The following is a 13,321-nucleotide window of genomic DNA, read 5'->3' as shown; positions in this document are numbered from 1 at the left end:
GCAGTTTCTAGGAGGAAAACAAATAAGGGAGGAAGTGACATCAGTATTGGCTTCGGTTAGAGGGAATTAAGATGGCAAATGCCTGAAACAGAATTATCTTTATTTACTGTATGAAATCCAATAATGTCAAAACATGGACAGTACAATACATATGTCATGTAAGTAGAACAATTATTTAGCTACTTATATATGTGTTTTTTTCCCTGGAATAATATGGCTGCTTTAAAAGTTACAGCTGGTGCTTAAATTTTGAGTTGTCCTTTAATTATTGTCAGTGGACCTGGCTCTATGTAACTTCCTGCTGGCTCCTGGATTGCACAGGCTAAATCCTGAATTCCATATTTATTTGTCCAACCCTTGTATAATCCGAAGAGAGGAGCAGCTGCTGCTTATAGAGGTCAGTGGAACCTATTAAGAACCCAGTAATGGTGTATAATGACATTTCAGAATGCCATGCAGAGTGGCTGAATAAAGCATCTCCTATTTACATGTTTTGCCTGGCTTCTACTTGATAGAGTTTATTAAACCCTAGAAGCAGCAGCCAGTCACTTGCCTCTCATTCAGCTGTAGTTAAGTCTAATACAGGGGTACACTTAAAAATGGTGCAAGGTACTTGAATGTCGGTAAATTTACCAATTTTTTACTATCACCGATCCCAGATAGTATAAAATCAGTAGAATTACCATTATTCTACTATCATTCAATGTGCCACCTGCCAGATAGGGTGACTTCAGTTTGGCCCAATTTGCTTGTCAGAGTGTGCTGAACTATGGCCTATCACAGCATCCAAATTCACTGCTTATCAGGCGACCTTCCTCAACACATTGCTGAGCTATCTGTATGGTTTGCACTATGGGGAGAGCAAAGGAAAGAGTGCCTATGAAAAAAGGGCGCTGGCAAAATTTGGCAAAATGTAGGCACTGGGTGAAGCCACTATTGCTTTACCTAACCTTTCTTTCACTCTCTCTCTATCTACTCCTAACACTAACTACCACTATCTCTAAGCCTAACACTAATGCCTCCTTACCAACTGCTACTGCTAACCTACCACTATCTAAACCTAAATACACTAGCCTACCGCTATCTAAGCCTAAACATGGTAACCTAGCACTATCTAAGTCTTACACTAACTCCCCTTACCCACTTCTAATGCTAACCTACCATTATCTTAGCATAAATATGGTAAGCTAACACTATCTAAGCTTGACACTAACTTTCCATACCCATTCCTAATGCTAACCTACCACTAAGTCTAAATACGCTATCCTACTGCTATCTAAGCCTAAATAAACTAAACTACTACTACCCTAGCCTAACACTAACCCCCTTAGCTATGCTTTATGGTAACCTACCACTAAGGCTAAATATGCTAACCAACCACTCCTAAAATTAGACTGGTAACTTACCCTTTCTGCTGCTATTTACAATGCAATTTGCTACTTTTGGTCCAATGCTGTCTCTATGGATGGAAGAGCAATCTCTCCCATCCATAGAGACAGAATGAATTTCTCAGAGATTGCATCTGTACAATATTGGGGCACTGCAGCATCACTTACAGAATTGAGTTCCTTCCTAGCGGACGACACAAACTGCATACAAGTGTACCTTTGTATGCAGCTTTATCCTAATATTATGGCTGCAGCTAAGAGATTGTCAAGTCAACCCCTCTCACTGAGGATAAGCCATTATTCACACTGAACATTCACAACTTTGAAAAGGTGAATTTTAATGTGATAAAGAGAAAAAATAAACTTGAAGATGAAACTATAAATTAGTGCATAATACATCCACAAACTATTCAAATTAAAGCCGTTTTTGATAGTTGTCCTTCAATAAATGTTTCTCAGTAGGTAAAAGATTACCTGCTGGCTGCAAACTATGTATTGAAATTATAGAGAGCTTAATTTTCTTTTTATGTTAATATTTAGCGTTAATAATGCTTCATGTACTTCTCTGATTTTTTTATTCTGCCTCTCTGGGAACCATCATTTGTGATTTTGACTGTCAGTCATCCACTGTACTTAATTGCAGCTGTGGGCAGATTGCTGCTAGTGATAGTTTTCTAGTAGCACTGTTGCCCATATGTCAACTGTCGTTTATGACCTATACATACTGTATATGTCATATAAGAAGTGCAAAGACCAGATATGATGTGCAAAGTGTGATTTACAGGAACCAATCAGAAATAATATCTTATCTGACAACAGAAGTCAAAGCTTGATGGTTATTATCAGGCCCAGATTTACATCACAGGAGCCAGCCTATAGGCACAGATGTCCTGGCACCCTAGACTCCACCCTCCATGAACCTACAAATACCCACCTAACCGGCCAAAAGGGTGCTGGCTGGCCCAGCTGTCACTTCTCTGTTAGTTCTTTTGCCCATCATAGGTAGCTACAGGTGCCCCTTAGTATTAGGTAGCCAGAGCTATTTGTGGTATTAAATAGCTAAAGGTGCCCCCAAGTATTATGTAGCTAGAGGTGCCCCAGACTGACGGGAGATCTGGTCAGAGGAATACAGAGTCACCTGTCATTTACACTCTGCTCAGAACTCTTCATAGGGAAGGAGGGGGAAGTGCTCAGGTAGGGGAGGGAGCCACCTTAGCATCTTTAGGCGCATGTAGGCACATGCCTACAGTGCCTTATGGTAACAACGGCCCTACTTATTACCTTTGGAACATTATTTGCACACTATATACTGCTTTAATGATGTATAGGGAGAAATCTAATATTTGTACTGTCAAGCTATGGGCAACAACCATCCAATTATTGCTCTTGTAATTATTAATCAACCCATGATAAAGGTAATGGGAAATTATCCTCTGTTTTCTAATCACCTTAAGTTATAGCGTTATATCTTTAGGACTATACACTATGTCAAATATGCACCTTTTAAAGTGTGACATATCTTATGTGTGTATCTCATTTTTACAGTGCCTAATCCAGTTCAATTTTCTCCAGGGAGATAATTTTCATCTTCTGTTTAACCTCCCTGGCGCTACGCAGATGCGGTGGCTGCATCTGCGGGAGGGATTTTTTTAATTAAATGTTTTTTTTTTCATGTTATCTAGCACTAGGCTAGCTAACTGTGGCCCCCAAGTCCCCCGAGACCCCAGATCCTGCGAGAGCCGCAGCTTCCCAATTAGCATCACTCGACGCTATGGCGACAATTGGACATGACGTGACGTCAAAGACATCGTCACCGGGTGCTGATTGGGAGGCTGCGCCATCGCGGGATCTCTGGGGGGTATGTATACCGGAGGTGATCGCAGGCAATCGGAGGGGATCAGAGGGACTTGGGGGGTATAGATAGCTAGCGTAGTGTTAGCATTACAAAAGGTAACAAATTTTATTTTTAAAAATCCTCCCAGGGTGATGCGATCCCCTGTGGCGGCTAGCCCGGGCATACCACCAGGGAGGTTAAAATACCTTTAAGCACTATGCAATTGAAAAAGTACCAAAAAGTTGATGAAAATGTACTGTCAAAAGTACTTGTTTTGCTTTCTGGCGGCTTATAAGGTATTGTATTGATAAAATGTGAAAATACCACCTAGCAGAAAACTTAGAGAAAAAGTGAATTGGATTGGGCCCATTGGGGTTGATTCACTATCACTATAGCTCCCCTTGCTATTAGAGTTAATGTGCCTTTTTTAGAGTTATTATGCCTTATCAGAGTTATCAGAGTAGCATAGTAAGGGCTATGAACTCATGCCTGCTAATTGGCAATGACGAGAGCTCCATTGGCCTGCCCTGAGCCCCTGCAGGTCCAATCACTTTAAAAGACATTATTCCCGCACTTTGATTGGCCCAATAGGCTGCCTGTCACTTGACAGGAAACTTGACAGGCAGTCTATTGGGCCAATCAAAGTGCGTGGATAATGTCCTTTAAATGTATTGTACCCGCAGGGACTCAGGGCAGGGCGAGTGGAGCTCTTGTCATTGCTAGAGATGGGCCGAACCTCCGATTTTAGGTTCGCGAACCGGGTTCGCGAACTTTCGCGTAACGTTCGGTTCGCGTTAAAGTTCGCGAACCGCAATAGACTTCAATGGGGATGCGAACTTTGAAAAAAAAATAATTATGCTGGCCACAAAACTGATGGAAAAGATGTTTCAAGGGGGATAACACCTGGAGGGGGGCATGGCGGAGTGGGATACATGCCAAAAGTCCGGGGAAAAATCTGGATTTGACGCAAAGCAGCGTTTTAAGGGCAGAAATCACATTGAATGCTAAATGACAGGCCTAAAGTGCTTTAAAACATCTTGCATGTGTATACATCAATCAGGTAGTGTAATTAAGGTACTGCTTCACACTGACACACCAAACTCACCGTGTAACGCACCGCAAACAGCTGTTTGTGTAGTGATGGCTACTGAACACAACAGGTATGCAGTGGCGGGTTCACTGAACACAACAGGTATGCAGTGGTGGGTTCACTGAACAGGTATGCAGTGGTGGGTTCACAGAACAGGTATGCAGTGGTGGGTTCACAGAACAGGTATGCAGTGGTGGGTTCACAGCACAGGTATGCAGTGGTGGGTTCACAGAACAGGTATGCAGTGGTGGGTTCACAGCACAGCTATGCAGTGGCAGGTTCACTGAACAGGTATGCAGTGATGGGTTCACAGCACAGGTATGCAGTGGCAGGTTCACTGAACAGGTATGCAGTGATGGGTTCACAGCACAGGTATGCAGTGGTGGGTTCACAGAACAGGTATGCAGTGGTGGGTCCACAGCACAGGTATGCAGTGGCAGGTTCACTGAACAGGTATGCAGTGGTGGGTTCACAGTACAGGTATGCAGTGGTGGGTTCACAGAACAGGTATGCAGCCAGCCAGGAACAAGTTAAGCCTAACTAATCTTTCCCTGAGAGACAGTCTGCAGCAGCTCGCCCTACTTTCACTAACGCAGCCAGCACACGAGTGACCGTAATGGCCGCCGCTGCCTGCCTTATATAAGGGGGGGGTGGGGCTCCAGGGGCTAGTGTAGCCTAATTGGCTACACTGGGCCTGCTGACTGTGATGTAGAGGGTCAAAGTTGACCCTCAAGGTGCATTATGGGGCGAACCGAACTTCCGCAAAGGTTCGCCAGCGGGACGCGAACGCGAACCACCGAAGTTCGCGTGGAACCGTTCGCCGGAGAACCGTTCGGCCCATCTCTAGTCATTGCCAATTAGCAGGCATAATTTTGTAGCACTCGCTGTGCTACTCTGATAAGGCACAATAACTTTGATAAGGCACATTAACTCTGCTAAGGCACGTTAACTCTGATAAGGCACATTAACTCTGATAAGGTACGCTAAGCGTACAGTAAGGGGAGCTATAGTGATAGTGAATCAACCCCATTGTGTTTTGTTGCTACGGCCTGTGAACACAAGTATTTGCATTCTTTTTCTAACAGTAGCTTAAGATTTTCTGACAAAATTTGCTTTTGAGTTGCTTTTTTGAAATGTAACTGTATGCTGTGTTTTAAGTGCTTTGCTAAATTTAATTAAATTAAATCAGCATGTGAGTGTGGCCAAATACTGAGCTATCCCAACATGCAAATTAAGCACATATTTAAATAACACTTAAACCTTGGTCAATAAATATATTCAGAGCATATGGAATATCACAAATAAACTTTTTTTTTTCTTTAGCTTTATTTACTAGTTTGACTAGCAACTATTCTAAGTAGTTTGACTAGCAACTATTCTAAGTAGTTTGACTAGCAACTATTGTAAGCATTTTGCTTCCCTGTTGTTATACACATGTCCACTACAGAATCTACATGGATAATAACTAAATTCCACTGTTAACTTGATGTATGTACTACTAGCACCTATGTATTTGGCACAAGCATCTGATAATCAAAATTTAGTATTACTGATACTCCTATTTTTGAGCTTTACTACTGTGCTTTTATATGTGCTTTATTACATGTTCCCCATCAATTACTTTTTTCTTTTACTGCTGAGACCTAACCTTATATTTACGCTGAACATGAATCTTTTTCTGATGCCTTCTAACACTACAAAATAAATCTAACCTTCTTAAACACTATCCTGTAGCACTAACCTTCCGTAGCCGCTAGCTGTAATCACAAAAACCTAGCTAACATTCACCTTCTTCCATCATACATTTCAGGTGCTGCACCTGGTGGACAATTTTTACTCCAGTAGCCGGCCTTCCATGTAGTACTGACAGTGTCTTTGCATACCACAGACAATGATTCCATAACAGGTGCCTGCCAACAAAGTGGATGGATGCAGGGTACACACACCAGTTTTATCACTACTTAAGCCTACTAGGTAGCGCATGTTGTGCAATTATTGCAACCCATGTTGCCAGGGTAATGTGCACTATGCAAGTGCTTCTAGGTAATGTGGGTTGCACTTGTTGAGCTATGCATGCTATGTAGCCCACGTAAGTAATGGTGAAATTGCTGTACGCTCCCTGTGTAGTGAGTATGGCACATTGCACCATATACTGATAGTGTTATTGGCTATGTGTGGCAGATCCGACTCCTTTGTGTTCATAATGCATTTATTTTATTTTATTTCTACCCCAAAGCAATAATGCATAAACTTTTTGTGTTGCAGAGATCCAAATATGTGCAAAAAAAATACTATACATTCATTTTAAGCTTAACTGTACATTTTCTTCAAAGAAGCATTGGGTCTCTACCAAAAGGTGCCTGTTTTTGAGATCTTCAGAAGTGAACAAAGCCTTAAACTAACTCCTGATCAATAATGTAAACCTATCGTCCTGATTCTTTCAGATTTTTTCCCAAGCAAAACAAGCCTCCTGTACAGTGTGGCTGATGCAGAAGGATTTGGAAGCAACATAAGATTAACTGGATTAGCTCTATGATTAGGAAATAATACGCTTATCTTAGAGACCTATTCACAGAGCGGCGATAAATCTGCCGCCGCATCACATTTCTGCTTGCACTGCTGCACATGACAATGCTCTGCAAGCTTCGATCAATTTATAAAAGGTAGGATTATTTTTTTCCCATTTTCATGTGCAGCAGTGCACTCCCTCTTCTGCTGCTAACCTCCCGCTGGCACAAGATGATCTTCAAATTCCTGTAAGCATGCACATTTCACTGACTTGTAACTTTGCAAAACAACCACTTAGTAGCTGCTGATCTTGCCAATCAATTAGCTATCAGTATGTTAATGGAAAATAGTGGGAACAGGGGGGGGGGGGGGGGGGAGCAAATAGATTTTGTAGTTTCTGAGAAAAATGTATTTCAAAAAGTTCAAAGGAAACAAATTGGTAAAATGTGGTAGACTTTAATATATATGGCGTTCCATGTTTTATATACATTTTAAGAAAATGGACTGCATGGAGTTCCCCCTCCTAAGCCTATTTAAGCCCTTGCCACAAATGCAGGTTGGTATAGCTAGAATTTAGAGCCTGGACCGCGTGGTGCTCCACAACTTGAGCTATACCAGCCTGCATAGTCCATGATGTAGGGAGGCAAAGCTTCCCTCTCTCCCCCAATCTCTTGTCATTACCATGGACAAGAGGTGCTTCCCCACCTCTGTTATCTAGGAGGAACTGGGGTCCCTTTTCCCCCCTTCAACACCAGCTCCCAGAGCACCCATTTGACACCCATAGCACCTACTGCTGCCATCTGCAACACCTCTGAATCCTGCAATGCTCTCCTTCCCCACTGCACTGCTGGCAACTGCGCTCACCACTGCTAAACACTAGGGGAACCCATGCAAAAGAATCTTTGAATTTGCTGCCAGGGTTTCCCATTGGTTATTACATTAACCAATGGCATCCCTCAATTTATATGGAGAATTCTCACTGGTTTGTTAAGGGGCCGATGGGAAGCCCCGGCGGTAGATTTAACCAGTTCTCGGAACTGGTACTGTATATCTCCCCCCCGCAGAACTACATCTTAGCCTCAGGGGTGTAGATATACGTACCCTTCCAAGAACACCCAGCGCGAGTTCCCGGGTGCATTCGCATAGTGGCCAAATAATAAAATTACACCTACATACATTGCATTAAATAAAAATACATAAAATACCCTATTAATTAACCCCTTATCTCCCCTCCGCTGGATACCAAAATAAAGTATTTGTATAAAAAAAAGTGACATAAAAAATACATAAATGTTTACCTTAGGGACTCAACTTTGTTAATATGTATGTCATGACGGTATATTACTATTATTTTTGCAAATAAAGGGCTTTGCTCCTTCCTTATTCAAGAAACAGCAGAACTAATTGCAATAGCAGTACAGAGGCACCAACAGGGTAAAAACAATATTTCTTTAAAATGGATAAAAGGAAGTAGGTAGCGGTGGAGCTACCCCTCCAAAACAGACACAAAAAATTGCCGTTTTAAGCAAAAATCTGTTTATTTACATACTCCGAACAATTGTTTATTTACATACTCAGAACCAATTGTACATTCCATATTTTTCTGCTTCACTGCAACACCCATCTATATGGCTCCATTGCAATCAGAGCCGAGACAAGGCCCTCCAGCACCCAAGGCCGAGACACCAATGTCCGCTCCTCCATAACTCCCTCCCACCCGAGCCACCACACACTGATTGCTATTAGACTAAGAGGCACCCCAACCCCCCCCCCCCCCCCCCCTCCCCTCATACCTTAATCTCTAGTTATCTGGCTCGCAGTCACCACCATGTATCCCCTTCTTATTCTTATCTCTCTATGCTTCAAACACAATAGGGGAATGATAGCTTAGTGAATTGTGCGCCCCCACCTACACTGCGCCCTGAGGCGGGACGCTTCTGCCTCGGCTCGGCCCTGATTGCAATCCATCATGAACGCTGCTGCACAAGTCCTACTACACAAGGTCTGCCACTCTGCATTTTTATCAAAATGAATAACTAATGTGCAACGGTTATATAAAAAGTGTCCATACTTTCCTAGGGGCCTTTTATAATGTTCCTTGCTTCAATATCTGTTTTGTTCCACTATAAAAGAGTCCCACAGCACATATTTTTTTTCAGAATGGTGAATTGCTTTCTTTTATAATGGTTAGGTGTTGGTGATACAGACAAGGAACCATGATGCATTAGCATGTAAACACATGGTCTCTGCTGTCTTTACATATCTCTAAGCAAAATCACTAACTACATATTAGTGAATAGAAACAACTATTAAAGTTGTACAGAGAAAGAATTAAAAGTACATTTATCCTTTAAATAGCAATAATTAATTCAGCGCTAATGCTTCTGCAGAGGCAACAGAAGTTCTGTATTGTGTGATGTTTAAACGCTACTAGTAGATCTTTTGTGTGAAGAAAATTGCATTTTTATCTTCGCCGTCTTTGAATAACAGGAAGTCCTGAAGCCACAGTGTACATCTTAGATGCCTAGCAGCTTTGTATGTCTTCACTTTGGAATTTATATACAAGATATCTTCTGATGTCACTAAATAAATCAGGTTCAGACTGAATTTGCACTGTCTAACCCTCCAGCATCTACCTTATTCCTTTCTGTATGATACCCTATTATATGCTGGTTGCATTCGGCTCAAGGACCTCTTCTGTCTCGTGGTAGAACCCCATGTCTTTGGAATGTCCTTTCCATCTTTATCTGTCAAGTACCTTTTCTCTACTGCTTCAAGGCCGTTCTCATGGCTTGCCAGTGTAATACAGCATTGCAGTCATTTGAAAGCACTCATTTACCATGACAACCTTCAACTCTATCTGTAAGTTCTCGCTTAGAACAAGCCACTTAAAAAAAAAATCCTCTCCATTGCTAGGCTTCCGTTTTCTAATGCTGACGTTCTTATTGTGTGTTGTGCTAGCAATATTCGTCTGACATTATTGCTTCTGAGAGGTCTTGGGTCTAATGCCGGAAACCAACAAGTACATACATTTCATGCAAACACCTAATAAAGCAGGACCAACATATATATATTGACTAATACTACAGAATGTCCATATTGATGCAGTGTGAGATCTCTTCATTCAGGTGGGTGGATAAATAAGCTCTCAAAACAGCAGCCTTTTAATACAAGCCAAACATACAGCTATACAGCTATAATAGTATATATATATATATATATATATATGTATATATATATATATATATATATATATATATATATATATATGTATGTATATATATATATATATATATATATATATATATACAGACTTGCAGCATAACAATCCAGAGCAGTGATGGCTAACCTTGGCACTCCAGCTGTGACAAAACTACAAATCCCATCATGCCTCTGACTCCCCGATGTATGCTTAGAGCTGTCAGAGTATTGCATTGCCTCATGAGACTTGTAGTTGCACCACAGCTGGAGTGCCAAGGTTAGCCATCACTGATCTAGAGAATACAATAAGACAGAGAAAAGCTGTTTTCACAACAAAACACACGTGTCTTGGAGGAACAGTTGATTAATTTTAATAAATTAATAATCAAACATATATATTTGAAGACTCAAAAGTGATTTGTATGCTATACTGTGGTGTGAAATATGATGAGAAATCATAACACTATATATAAATGTTTTGAAGTGATCTAGTTTGAATTTGTTGCCTCGCCTTGCCTAAAGTACATGTGTATGTGCGTGTCCCTACCATTTTCCATATGCTCTGCCTCACCAACACTGCCATCCGGCGTAGTTCGCTCGTAGTTGTCTTCTGGGAGGGGTAGGGCGCCCAGTCTAGGTCCAGATGAGCTCTTACTACTCGGTGTCTCCGACTCTTCCAGACCACTGTCGTAGCAACTCTGCAACGATCCTTGGTGTGGGTCCTGAGGCTGACTCACAACAGAAAACGTCACTCTACGAAATGGCTGTAAGAGAGAAAAGAGTCTGAATGTCACTGGTTGCTAAGATTACGCTCTCAATCATATAAAGTAAATAATTGCTACTAATTATCATAGCAATGCTTTTACATAATTCTGCCTCACCATCGAACAAACACAGAATGAAATAGGGGGGAAAAAGAGATTATTGGCTTGTCAGTTTTCAGAAAGTAAGACCATGGCAGCAGATGATTTCTGGAAACAGGTGGTATTATCAACTAAGTTTGGCAGTACATTCATATAAAGAACAGTATGAATGCTTTTACATGCATATCTCTGGTCATCAGCATTTGAAATGTTTTATTAACATTTTTTTTAAAGTACTCTTAGTTACATAAAAGAACATTTGAAAGCATCCCCAAGTATTCCTTGTGTGTAAAAACCTTCATTTTTGCTGCAGAGAGAAGAAGCTTGCTTATCTCTGGTCATCAGCAGAGACAAATGTAATTATTGCCAGCTGAAGATCTCTGAGGAATGAGTCTTCATTCTGCCCGCTCGCTCTGCTGAACAGACACATTGCCCTGGCAACAGCTGACTCATTTCAAAAGAGGGGTGGGGGAGCAGAGTGAAGACACAAGCCTCAAAGAGCTTCAGACAGCAATGATTACATTTGCTGATGACCAGAGATAAGCAAGCTTCTCCTGCTCTCTGCAGTGAAAATGAAGGTTTTTACACACAGAGTGTGTATGGGAATGCTTTAAAATGTTATTTTTTTGTAACTAAGAGTAGTTATAGAAATTTTCATTTTCAGAGTATAATCCCACCTTAAGCACATTAGGTTTTACAGTGTGAAAAAGTAAAATACCCACTACAGCATCCTCCTCATCAACCTATTACCACCTGCTCTTCCATTATTCCCACTGGGCCGTCATGTGGTTATGTATGTTCTTTTAGTTGTGGCCCTAATCTCCTACTGTTAGCTTATCATAGCTGTCATTCTCTAGCAGGGTAGACCGGCTTTATTCTGTACCTGAATTAGGGTTTTACAAGAAAAGTCTACTTATATTTGGCTTTATACTGTATATCTACCTGCACCTTTTCAGCAGCTATGGAAAAAACAACAACACATGGGTCCAAATCTACAGATTAGTCTGAATTTCTGTCACTATGACCTGAAGCCATCAACAGTCTTGTTTAGGTGAGGATGCTTCTTCCTGCCAGCTCACCTTCACTGGAAGATCGGGAAATAGGTATTCTGCAACTATGCTTTCAGGTTTCATGGAAATCTGCAGAAATGTTTCTAGCAAAAATTAGTAATCTACTAGAGTTGTTGCCAACTATTTCTAGCTAACAAAAGGACTGCATGCCATTTAAAAGATTAAAGCAAACCTGTCACTAGGACACTTAATGGACTGCCAGGACTAAATACAGTAATGGGTGAGTCTGCAATAACTGTGTCTCCCACTCAATGTATACATGGACTTCACATTGCTTCTGTTTTATGTGCATACTTAGTCAGTGCAACACAAGGCATTGACTTCAAAGGTCACACTGAATAAGAATTAGCAGAGGTATGGACTGCAAGTGCTCTGAGGCTTTTCAGTTTCTGAACCAATTGTAATGAGAGCGGTGTCTATCACAGCCATGCTCATTATAGGCATTACGCTAAGCAGCATCTTAACTAAGTGACTGATAGGAATGTTTGATTTGTGTTATTTTCTAGAGGGCCTACATGAAAACATTACCAATAGGGGAAAGCTGTGCCCTGTATGACAGTAGGCTATTCTCTACAGTTAGATAGAGGACACCCCGCCCCCGTTTCCCCCAGTATCCCATGATAACCTTGTGTTCATCTTTGTAACTGATTAACCAGAATGGCGGTGGGGGAGGAGCAAGATTAGTATATTGCCCCTCACCCACCCCCAATCCAGTCAATCAGCTACAAAGATGAACACAGGATTAAGACTTGTCGTTTAGCAAGATGTGTCTTTAGAGCAAGTCGAGGATGTTAACAAAGTGAGGGGGAATCAAGAGTGGGGTCAGAGGCATTACTGTGAGGAGCAGCCTCAACAACCACGAGGGTGGGGGGAGGGGGGTGAAGAGCTGTGGAGAACCCCCAACTATTAACCACCCCCTCCTCGATACAGGGATCCTTCTTCCAGATCAGGTGTTTTTGTGGTTACACATGTAATGGGTGTGAAGATCATGCTGGCCACACTTGTTTTATGACACCTGTAAGAACTCGAGATGCTAGCATAATATTACCCCTGTTTAACTCTCTAGTAAGGCCACATCTGGAATATGGAATTCAGTTCTGGGCACCACATTACAGGAAAGATATTGCAGTTTTAGAGCAGGTGCAGAGACGAGCAACAAAATTGATACGTGGGATGGAAGATCTCACTTATCAAGAAAGGTTAGATAAACTGGGTTTATTTAGTCTAGAGAAAAGACGCCTTAGAGGAGATCTAATTAACATGTATAAATACATCAGAGGGCAATATAATAGCTTGGCGGATGAGCTTTTTGTCCCTAGGCCTTCTCAAAGGACTAGAGGACATGATCTGCGCATGGAGGAAAAACG

General features: G+C 41.5%; 1 protein-coding gene across 4 annotated transcripts in view; it reads right to left on the bottom strand.

The window, feature by feature from the left end:
• The window catches only part of PCDH7 (protocadherin 7), a 1,071,285-nt gene that overhangs the window by 483,396 nt on the left and 574,568 nt on the right, over positions 1 to 13,321 (bottom strand). For 2 of the 4 annotated variants that reach the window (XM_068278387.1, XM_068278405.1), the window contains exon 3: positions 10,569 to 10,785. In XM_068278387.1, the coding sequence (XP_068134488.1) occupies positions 10,569 to 10,785 (217 nt within the window). The remainder of the gene's footprint in view (positions 1 to 10,568; positions 10,786 to 13,321) is intronic. The other 2 variants (XM_068278395.1, XM_068278414.1) reach the window with 1 other exon arrangement.

The sequence above is a fragment of the Hyperolius riggenbachi genome, chromosome 1, assembly GCF_040937935.1.
Source record: "Hyperolius riggenbachi isolate aHypRig1 chromosome 1, aHypRig1.pri, whole genome shotgun sequence".
In the NCBI taxonomy this organism is placed as follows: domain Eukaryota; kingdom Metazoa; phylum Chordata; class Amphibia; order Anura; family Hyperoliidae; genus Hyperolius; species Hyperolius riggenbachi.
The sequence above is the reverse complement of the archived record's forward strand: the minus strand, read 5'-3'. Positions and strand labels throughout refer to the sequence as shown.